The sequence below is a fragment of the Thalassophryne amazonica genome, chromosome 20, assembly GCF_902500255.1.
Source record: "Thalassophryne amazonica chromosome 20, fThaAma1.1, whole genome shotgun sequence".
NCBI classification, from domain to species: Eukaryota; Metazoa; Chordata; class Actinopteri; order Batrachoidiformes; family Batrachoididae; genus Thalassophryne; species Thalassophryne amazonica.
The window spans coordinates 38,794,680-38,805,960 of record NC_047122.1 but is presented as its reverse complement, the minus strand read 5'-3'; the positions used below and the strand labels follow the sequence as shown (position 1 = coordinate 38,805,960).

The following is an 11,281-nucleotide window of genomic DNA, read 5'->3' as shown; positions in this document are numbered from 1 at the left end:
CAGATAATAAGATTTTGCATCATACGTATCACTGCTTTAAATAAACCCCTGTAGCAGTTTCATATTCATGTGCATTAAAGAGGTTTGTTTATTTGTCTTTCTTTAGGTTCTGCTAATAGTCCAAGCAATTACATTTTTGCCATCCTCAGCAAAATGGCTGCAGTTTCTACAGCTACCCTTAATATAAATCGATGGAGGATGTTGCACCACTGCTTTATGGACATTCCAGTACAGTTAACATCATCCTGTTTTCCCAAGGGGCTTTGCAGTATTACTTCAAGAAATACTCAGCCAAATTTGGTGGTGAATACAGAAAAAAAAAAAATTATTGGAAAAGACAAAGACAGTAGTGATCAAAGAGAATCAGTCTGTGCTGCTGAACCTGAAACATTTGGGTGTTGATGTGAATAAGGTTCGCCAGCGTCAGCCTGGTGTGCTTCATAAAGCTTCCACCAGTGAGAGAGACCATGTGCAGTTTTTGCAGGACAAAGGTGCCAGCCACAAAATGATTGCCGGCATCATATGCCGTTATTCCTGCGCTATCACATGCTCAGTTGAACATTTGCACAAGTGTTGGGCTATTTGGAAAAACATTTTTCATTCAGATGAAGCAATTTTGAGTATTCTGGACCACTCACCTGAGACTTTCTTTCGAACAAGCGATAATGACAACTTGAAGAGAAACATAGCTTTTATGATCTCCCTGGGACTGGAGTCCAAACTTCTCCATCGACTGTTTTCTGCAGCACCGCGGACACTCTCCAACACTTTGATGCTGAATGTGCAGATGGTCAAGTGTCTAGAAAACGTGTGGAGCTCGGTGGAAACTATCCATTGGAGTTTGTCAAAACAGTTATATCCAGAAATAACTACATTTTCATCCAAAGCACAAATAGAATTGTGACAAATGTGGATCACTTAAAAGCTTCTCTTGAGCTGAATTCTTCAGAACTTCTGGAGTTTCTGGAAGGTCCCGGGGCAGTAATTTTGCAGCTTTCCAACACATACATGAAAAATAATGTTAAAAGTCTTCAACAGAAGATGATTTCACTTGGCTGTCAGAACACTGATGTCAAAAGACTGGTAGTTGCTCAGCCATTTGTTCTGTATGCTCGATCGATGACAACTCCAAACTGGATTGTCTCATTAAATACTTATAGAAATAAATAACTGTTTCCTGTGAACACCTAGTGAGTAGCCTACTCTCGTTTAGGTTTTGAAACCTTGTTTCTGAAGTGTTTTGTGTGATGTACACAATTTTCAGTATTTTGACTAATACTACCAGTCATTTACAAGCCTAGATAAACTTTTTATTAAAAAAAACAGTCCGTTTTTGATTATTAACATTTACTTTTAGTTTCAATACTTGAGTACATTTAGTTGTACATTACTTGTCATACTTAAGTACAATAAATACTAGATACTTTAAGACTTTTACTTGAGTAGCATTTCAATCAGTTACTTGAACTTCTACCAAAGTCATTTTTTAAATGGGTATCTGTACTTTTACTTAAGTGTGATTTTTCCGGTACTTTATACAACACTGTCTGTGGGATATTATACAGGAAAAGTGGCATCAGATGATCGAGTACATCAGCTTTTAATTTTCTTTTTTTTTTTTTTATTAATTTGTCTTTATTATATGCCTGTTTAGTTTTGAGACTACATTTGGGTTTTTTGTAACGATTTTGAAATAGAGGGTGGCATCCAAACATGAATAATGTGTGCATGCTACATGCACTGAACAAAAACATGAAAGCAATACTTTTGTTTTTGCTCCCATTTTTCATGAGCTGAACTCAAAGATCTAAAACATTTTTGTATGTACACAAAAGACCTATTTCAAATATTCTTGACAAATGTGTCTGAATCTGTGTTCGTGAGCACTTCTCCTTTGGTGAGATAATCCATCCCACCTCACAGGTGTAGCATATCAGGATGCTGATTAGACAGCATGATTAGTGCACAGGTGTGCCTTAGGCTGGCCAAAATAAAAGGCCACTCTAAAAATGTTCAGTTTTATCACACAGCACAATGTCACAGGTGACGCAAGTTTTGAGGGAGCGTGTAAATGGCATGCTGACTGCAGAAATGTCCACCAGAGTTGTTGCCCATGAATTGAATGTTAATTTCTCTACCATAATCCATCTTCAAAGGTGTTTCAGAGACTTTGGCGGTACATTCACAACCACCTCACAACCACAGACCACATGTGACCACACCAGCCCAGGAACCCCACATCCACCATGTTCACCTCCAAGATCAACTGAGACTAGCCACTTGGACAGCTGCTGCATCAATCAGTTTGCAGAACCAAAGATTTTCTACACAGACTGTCAGAAACCATCTCAGGGAAGCTCATCTGCATGCTAGTCGTCCTCAGCGGGGTCTCGACCTGACTGCAGTTCGTCATCGTAACTGACTTGAGTGGGCAAATGCTCACATTCAGTGGCGTCTGGCTACCGATCAACCCTATGGGAAGGGGGTGTGTTGCACTGTGTGAGGCAAATGAGTGTCACACCAGGTACTGACTGGTTATCTGCCCCCCCCCCCCCCCCCCCCCCCCAAAAGGCAGAACTGCACATTTCAGAGTGGCCTTTTATTGTGGCCAGCATAAGGCACACCGGTACAATAATTATGATGTCTAATCAGCATCTTGATATGCCACACCTGTGAGGTGCGATAGTTTATCTTGCCAAAGGAGAAGTACTCACGAACACAGATTTAGACAGATTTGTGAAGAATATTTGAGAGAAATAAGTCTTGTGTGTATAGAAAATGTTTGAGCTTTGAGTTAAGTTTATGAAAAATGGGAGCAAAGAAAGTGTTGCATTTATATTTTTACGCTATGCAGTAACTATTTTAATGTTTGTTTTTTTAAGTAAACGGAACTGTATGTGTGGTATGCAGTACACCACGGGCCTCACTGAACAGTTACACCGCGGCCGCCATTAAACACGAAGAAGTTATACCACGTACATGCTGCTGTCGTCTCGTATGTTTTCTGTGAGAAACATTTTATTACTTTTTGTTGTTTTAACTAGGACAGAGTGATTGTAACGATATATATTAAAGTTAGAATAGCTACCGAGCTGTCATTTTGCTCCTTGCGTTGCTAGCTGTTAGCAGGCTTTAAGGTGATCAGTTATCTCTGAGTAAGTAGAGAAGCTTCGACTGAACTGGGTTGCTTGACGCGAGGACGTTTCGCTTCAAATCGCAGAAGCTTCCTCAGCTAAGCTCTGGTAGTCTGACTTCTGTCTTGACTCTTGTAGAGAAGAAAGCTTTTCTACTATGGAAACCACCTGGACAACTGAGAGCCTACACAGAAACATCTCTGAGTAACTTTAATAACAGCAGGCAACTTAAATACATAGGGGGAATCGTTTCATTCATTCATGAACATAAAGTAGTTGGAGCAGTATGTCTCATAGCTAATTTGCTATTTTGCTAACTTCACATAATACTAATAATAACTTCATATCTCCTTATACAAACAAAGATAGTAAATAATTTTGTTGTATGCCATGATGCATACTGTTCTGCTTATCACGCTACATGGACAGAACACAGTTTACTTTTATACATACCATTTAATATAACACGTGCTCTCACCACAGATAAGGGTCAAAATACATCTGTCAACCATAATCACATAATTTTACTGATCCACATTGAGGGGAACGGCCCTTTGGCTATTTGTCTGGAACATGCTGTGATTGGTCGAGCGTGGTGACGTCATCACATGACCCACTTTAACGGGTCACTGGGTTTTTAATATCTTAGATGCGTTTTTTTTTTTTTGGTTTTTTTTTTTGATGGTTATTTCTAACCATAATCTAACCTTCTCTCTTCCCCTAAACCTAACAGTAACTCCCCCTAGACCCCCTGCATCACTCTCCCTTCCCTACCATAACCCCCCAGACCCCCTGTGTCACTCTACCCCTATCCATAACTCTCCATACCCCTGCATCACTCTCCCTTCTCCTAACCACACCCCCCACATCACTGTAGAGTCCTAATGTCACTTTCCCTTCCCTTCCCCTAACCATAACCCTCCCTATTCCCCCACCGCATTACCTCAGACCCCTCCTTCCCACGTCACTCTCTTCTCTTCCCGTCACAGTGTATTCCTGATGTAAAGCCAAAGTACAACCCCAGTTCCAATGAAGCTGGGACGTTTGTAAAATGCAAATAAAAACAATACAACGATTTGCAAATCCTCTTCAACCTATATTCAATTGAATACACCACAAAGACAAGATATTTAATGTTCAAACTGATAAACTTTATTTTTTGTGCAAATGTTTTCTCATTTTGAAATGGATGCCTACAACATGTTTCAAAAAAGTTGGGATGGGGCAACAAAAGACTGAGAAAGTTGATGAATGCTCAAACAACACCTAATTGGAAACAGGTGAATGCCATGATTGAGTATAAAAGGAGCATCCCCAAAATGCTCAGCTGTTCACAAGCAAAGATGGGGCGAGGATCACCACTTTGTGAACAGTTGCATCAAAAAATAGTCCAACAATTTAAGAACAATGTTTCTCAATGTTCAATTGCAAGGAATTTAGGGATTCCATCATGTACAGTCCATAATATAATCAGAACATTCAGAGAATCTGGAAAACTTTCTACACGTAAGTGGCAAAGCCGAAAACCAACATTGAATGCCCGTGACCTTCGATCCCTCGGGCTGCACTGCATTAAAAACCAACATTGTGTAAAGGATCTTACTGCGTGGGCTCAGGGACACTTCAGAAAACCATTGTCAGTTAACACAGTTTGTCGCAACATCTAGAAATGCAAGTTAAAACTCTACCATGCAAAGCGAAAGCCATATATCAACAACATCCAGAAGTGCGGCTGCCTTCTCTGGGCCAGAGCTCATTTGAAATGGACAGATGCAAAGTGGAAAAGTGTGCTGTGGTCTGATGAGTCCACATTTCAAATTGTTTTTGGAAATCATGGACGTCGTGTCCTCTGGACAAAAGAGGAAAAGACTATCCAGATTGTTACCAGCGCAAAGTTCAGAAGCGAGCATCTGTGATGGTATGGGGGTGTGTTAGTGCCCATGGCATGGGTAACTTACACATCTGTGATGGCACCATCAATGCTGAAAGGTACATCCAGTTTTTGGAGCAACACATGCTGCCATCCAAGCAATGCCTTTTTCAGGGATGTCCCTGCTTATTTCAGCAAGACAATGCCAAGCCACATTCTGCACACGTTACAACAGCGTGACATTGTAGTAAAAGAGTGCGGGTAGTAGACTGGCCTGCCTGCAGTCCAGATGTGTCGCCCTTTGAAAATGTGTGGCGCACTATGAAGCGCAAAATATGACAACGGAGACCCTGGACTGTTGAACAACTGAAGTTGTACATCAAGCAAGAATGGAAAAGAATTCCACCTACAAAGCTTCAATAGTTAGTGTCCTCAGTTCCCAAATGTTTATTGAGTGTTGTCAGAAGGAAAGGTGATGTAACGTGCCACTGTCCCAGCTTTTTTGAAACGTGTTGCATGCATCCATTTCAAAATGAGCAAGTATTTGCACAAAAACAAAGTTTATCAGTTTGAACATTAATTATCTTGTCTTTCTGGTAGGGATGTGAATCGTTCAACAACTCACAATTCGATTTGATTCCGATTCTTGGGGTGACGATTTGATTCAGAATTGATTTTCTATTCAAAGAGCTCTGAGAAATAGCTATACGTATTACTTAAAAAATGTTTATGTTTAAGAAAATGCAGCTTTACAATGTTAATCAAGTGATTCTAGATGTAAATTTACTTATCTGCTTTGCTCGTTCGGAGTTGGCTGGCAGTTTAGCGAAGCGCTGGTCAGTAGTCGGCAGACAACGCTGCTCCCGTCTTTTAGCTCCGGGTGATGACGTAGCATGTGGGCTTGCGGATTTGAAGTGTTTCCGAAGTACTTGACTTTCATTTTGCAGATTTTGCACACTGCATAAGTCATCTCCTTCTTATGCAGCAAATAATAAAATCCAAAATGCGCCCAAACATTTGCCTTCAGCAAAGACGGTGCTGGCTGAATTAGCTCTTCGTCTGCCATGCTAAGCTACAGCCACTGAACTCTGCAGCTCATGAGTGTTTGAAGCATGCCGGACCCCCCCCCCCCCCCCCCCCGTGGGGACGCTGTAGTACGGAAGCTGTTGCCTGACAAACAGTACACGCAGCGAGTAAGCAAGAAAATTAAAAAAAAAAAGCTTTTTAAAAATCGATTCCTGGACATTTTGGATCGATTCAGAATTGTAATAAATAAGAATTGCGATTCGGACGTGACTCGATTTTTTCCGACACCCTACTTTCTGGTGTATTCAGTTGAATATAGGTTGAAGACGATTTGCAAATCATTGTATTCTTTTATTTACATTTTACACAACGTCTCAACTTCATTGGCATTGGGGTCGTAAGTCCTCTTCCACTTACGGAAGAAACAATAAAATTAAAGATACTCATTTATTTTTTTCAGTCAGGTGTGTTTGCTCAACTAGTAGTCAGTCATCTCACTCATTTTCAACCACTTATCCGGGGACCCCAGACTTCCCTTTCCTGGGCCACATTGACCACCCCTGATTGGGAGATCCCAAGGCATTCCCAAGCCAGTGTGGAGATATAATATCTCCACCTAGTCCTGGGTCTTCCCAGGGGTCTCCTCCCAGATGGACATGTTGGAACGCCTCCCTAGGGAGGCGCCCAGGGTCCATCCTTACCACATGACTGAACCACCTCAGCTGGCTCCTTTCAATGCGAAGGAGCTGCGGCTCTACTCCGAGCTCCCCACGGATGACCAAGCATCTCACCCTGTCTCTAAGGGAGACACCAGCCTCCCTCCTAAGGAAGCCCATTTTGGCCGCTTGTACCTGCAGTCTAGTTCTTTCGGTCATGACCCAACCCTCATGATCATAGGTGAGAGTACGAAAGAATATTGTCCAGTAGATCAAGAACTTTACCTTTTTGGCTCAGCTCCCGTTTTGTCACAGCAGTACAGTAGAGGGAATGCCATACAGCCTCTGCTGCACCGATTCGCCGGCCAATCTCACACTCCATTGTCCTCTCGTGAACAAGACCCTGAGGCACTTGAACTCCTTCATTTGGGGCAAGACTGTATTCCCTGCATTCTGGGGTGAACTTTTTGTCTTTTCCTCATAATTTTGTTGTGTGGGCCGCCAGAAGAGGAGGTACTGCTGGCCCACCACCACAAGAGGGCGCCCTGCCTGGAGTGCGGGCTCCAGGCACCAGAGGGCGCTGCCGCCTTACGGGAGCAGCCAGGGTGACAGCTGTCACCCATCAATGGACACAGCTGTTTCCACTCAGCACGGAGGTATATCAGCAGGACGGCGTCTCCACCTCAGTGCCGAGATATCGCCTTAAGATAGAGGTAACAATTCTCTGCTATATCATATTGCCTTTTCTGAGCATTGCAGGACAGCTGTCTACTCAAAGATAAGTACTCACCTTCCTGCAGTTTTGTGACGTGAGGTGGAGACAGCTTCTCCCCTCTCTGTGTTACTGGGTGCAGCCGCATCCACTCCTGTGTGTTTGTTCTCTTGCCAGCAGTACCGGATCCGACGAGCGGAGGCAGTGGCCACCTGGGAATTCGGGACTTGGCGGTTCCAGTATTTCCAGGGTTCGGTGGCAGAGGAAATCTGGGTGGTTCCGGTTCGACTTGGACGGACGTCTCCTACCTTCGAGCCTGCCCACACGACACCAGTGGAATTCGGTTTAACCCCAAATTGTCAATTGTTGTATTGGTTGTGCACGTTCCACAACAGTAAAACCTTGTTATTTACCTTCTCCATTGTCCGTTCATTTGCGCCCCCTGTTGTGGGTCCGTGTTCCTACACTTTCACAACAGGATATCTCGGCCAGCGTCATGGATCCCGAGGGGCGTCAACCGGCTGTTGAACGGCCAATGGAAGAACAGGGCGCGTCGGCGTCTTCGGGAGGGGTAATCGGTGAGTTGCAGCGGATCCTCACCGCTTTCACTACTCGGATGGATTTAATGACCGAGCAGAATGTTCTCCTAAACCGCAGGGTGGAGGCTCTCGCCGCACAAGTGGAAGCGCGCCCCCCGGGCGCCGCTGCGGCTCTCCCTCCCGTGGATCCTGCGCGTGATAGTGACGTTCCTCTGGTCGTTCAACGGCCCCTCCCTCCGTCCCCAGAAGCATACATAAGCCCTCCAGAACCGTACGGAGGCTGTGTGGAGACGTGCGCGGATTTTTTGATGCAGTGTTCGCTCGTCTTCGCACAGCGTCCCGTGATGTACGCGACTGACGCTAGCAAAGTAGCTTATGTAATAAACCTGCTTCGCGGGGAGGCACGCGCTTGGGCTACAGCGCTCTGGGAGCAGAACTCACGGCTCCTTCACACGTACGATGGGTTTGTGCGGGAGCTCAGAACAGTGTTCGACCATCCCAATAGAGGAGAGACCGCTTCAACCGCGCTACTGTCAATAAGACAGGGGCGTCGGAGCGCAGCTGCCTATGCAGTCGCCTTCCGCATCGCGGCGGCGAGATCCGGCTGGAATAGCACTGCCCTCCGCGCCGCCTTTGTAAACGGACTGTCACTGGTCCTAAAAGAGCATCTGGTGGCGAAGAACGAACCGCGGGATTTAGATGGGCTCATCGATCTGGTTATACGACTTGACAACCGGTTAGAAGAACGCCGTCGGGAACGAGGCGAAGGGCGTGGTCAGGCACGCGTCGTCCCTCTCCCTTCCGGTTCCGACCGAGCTCCGCCCTCCCCACGCTCCTCTGTTCCTGCGCTCCGTGCACCTACGGCTCCCCCTGCTGACGAAGCTATGGAGACCTACATCCGGGACTCATTAGCCGCCGGGTTGATCCGGAATTCCACCTCTCCGATGGGTGCGGGTTTCTTTTTTGTGGGTAAAAAATGTTAGGTTTAAAACCACCTAAACATCATAAAACTGTAACAGAGAAAGACACAACAGTCAAATAAGAGTCAGAGAGTAGAATTCAATTGTAAATGCTCACGAGGAGTGCAGCACAGAGACAAACTATTCTAACAATCTCCAAACTGCACTAAACTCTGGCTGCACTCTCGCTCTTTTTATTAGGACGTCATACAGGTGCGGTTGTCAGCATACGTGGCATAAGCAGTTGAGCAATCATAAACAGGTCTTGCAACTACAGTTGAGCAAGATTTGCGACTTCTGGTTTCTGCGACCTCAGGCTACTGGTTTGGGGAAGGTGCGGTCAGGACTTCTCTCCTGGGCTCCGTTCTTCAGGTGTTATCTTCAGTCAGCACATGTCGGTTAACCTTTTGTTCTTTCCTGTGGTTGAAACCACATGCGTGCAGTAGAAACATCATTTGGCAACACAGCTAGTAACACAATTTGCAATACAGCATACTTTCTTTTGGAATCATATTCAATCTTTACAATTCTTTTGCACAAAAGCAATTCATATGATCATATACAAACATTTTCATTCCTTATTATTTATTTTATATTTTATTATATTTTTAATGGTTTGATAAGTTGTTTTGGACATCAACTCTTCTGACCTCGCTTTGCGACATCACATAAGTTCCTTTTTCTCTCTAACTGCAAGGATAAAAACAACTCATGTAATCATTCATTTGTAACATACTTTATCAAGAGGTCATCAAGAAGTCAGCAACAGACTTCTAACAGATACAATGAGTTTATTTCCATTACTAAAGTATTAATAAAAGAATGTATAATATAAGGAATATAGACTAGAAGAATGTATAATAAAAGAATGTGTGATAACTGACATATCCATATATACATAAATCCAACATTTCCCCCCTGTTTATCATGCATTCTTACGGTATAGAACATTCACCCATGAACAAAATTTATTCCAACAACCACTTCTTTTCAGATTTTCAGTTGTGGGATCATCCAACAGTGGTAAGGGTGCATTTACACTCGGGAGGCTTGGAGGTCATTGTCGTCATCAGGTTCACCGTAGTCACCTGGGTCTGGGAACAGGTCGGGCAAGTGCACGCTGTCATCAAAGTCATCATGACAGCAGCCTTCTTTATCATCTGTGTCAGGGTTGTCTCCTAAGAGGGGGTACATCTGAGCATTGTCTTTTCCTGCTGGTGAGATAGCAGTGGTGATCATTCTAGTGATTAGAGATCGTAGACAGGGTATACAACAACATCCACACAAGGTCAAAATAGCAGCAAAGACAGCAATAGAGATGAGTGCAGATGAGACTAACGTGCGATATCTCCCAAACATATCCAACCACGAGTCCCAAAACGCAGTGTTAACTCCGCTGTGCTCCTTCATTTTATGATTCAGGGTGCGCAGACCCTCGATAGCCAGGGTCAGGCTGCCATTAGCCGCTGTATTGTTTGGAATGAACGTACAACACTGTTCTCCAAACATGGCGCAAACCCCACCCTTTTCAGCCAACAGCATGTCAAGGGCTATGCGGTTCTGGAATGCCATCAAGGATGTGGCGGCTAGTTGGGAGCGCACTGCTCGGAATCCTTCCTCAGTCCAATTGCTTAATCTTTGAACATTGTAATGGATGTAATTGATCCTATCTACATTTTTGTTAACAGTACACCACCAACAAATAGAGGATTCAAAACCAGCTGCGATCTGATCAGCTAATTTATACTCATCTGGAACCCCTCTAGGGACCCCTATGGCGTCAGTGTAAGTTGGATCTCCAGCAGTCTTCCATGCGTTTCGCTTAGTGCGGGTCCAATGTTCAGGGACGACTGCTTTGGCATTTAAAGTTAGTTCTTCACCAGTCATGGGCAACACTTGTACAGGCAAAAGGAATGATACTAGAGTACAGTGACCCGAGGCATCGTTTGGTAATCTATCAAAAATCCTATTATCTCCACACCACCACCACACATCGCTTCTAGCAATGGGTTTAAAAGGGCTTGGTGGTGTGAGAGTGTGGCTACACCACACGGTCTCATTTAGTTCCCCTAACTTTTGACCAGTACCTGGAAGCTTAACACAGGTAAAATTTCCCTCTGCCACATCTTCAGAGAACAGGGGTTTATTTTTGGCCATGTTGGCCACAGGATAGATGGTATCCCAACTTATGCACCTGTGATTTAAAGGAATGAACGTGTTCACCATAATTTCAAGCAAACAATCGGAGGTCAAAGGGGCTGGTACTACACGCAGTATTGGACGAGGCCCTAAGCACACTACACAGTCTTTTTTGGCAGGTTTTGCTGCCTGCTCTGCCATGAGCAACCAATTGTTTCTTTGTCCACTAATTCCTGTGGTCACCAA

The 11,281-nt window shown here is 44.2% G+C and overlaps 2 protein-coding genes across 4 annotated transcripts in view; both read left to right on the top strand.

Moving 5' to 3' along the window:
- Positions 1-307: 307 nt before the first annotated feature.
- Positions 308-1,170, top strand: LOC117501499 (transcription termination factor 1, mitochondrial; the record flags this gene model as incomplete). The annotated part of the gene is given in 2 exon segments (XM_034160393.1): positions 308-809; positions 812-1,170. Coding segments are annotated over 2 exon segments (861 nt in total), but the record flags the coding sequence as incomplete, so codon positions are not given.
- Positions 1,171-2,942: 1,772 nt separating this feature from the next.
- Positions 2,943-11,281, top strand: part of dus3l (dihydrouridine synthase 3-like (S. cerevisiae)) — a 61,785-nt gene continuing 53,446 nt past the window's right edge. For all 3 annotated transcript variants that reach the window (XM_034160613.1, XM_034160612.1, XM_034160611.1), the window contains exon 1: positions 2,943-3,006. The gene's annotated coding sequence lies outside the window, so the exon portion shown is untranslated. The remainder of the gene's footprint in view (positions 3,007-11,281) is intronic.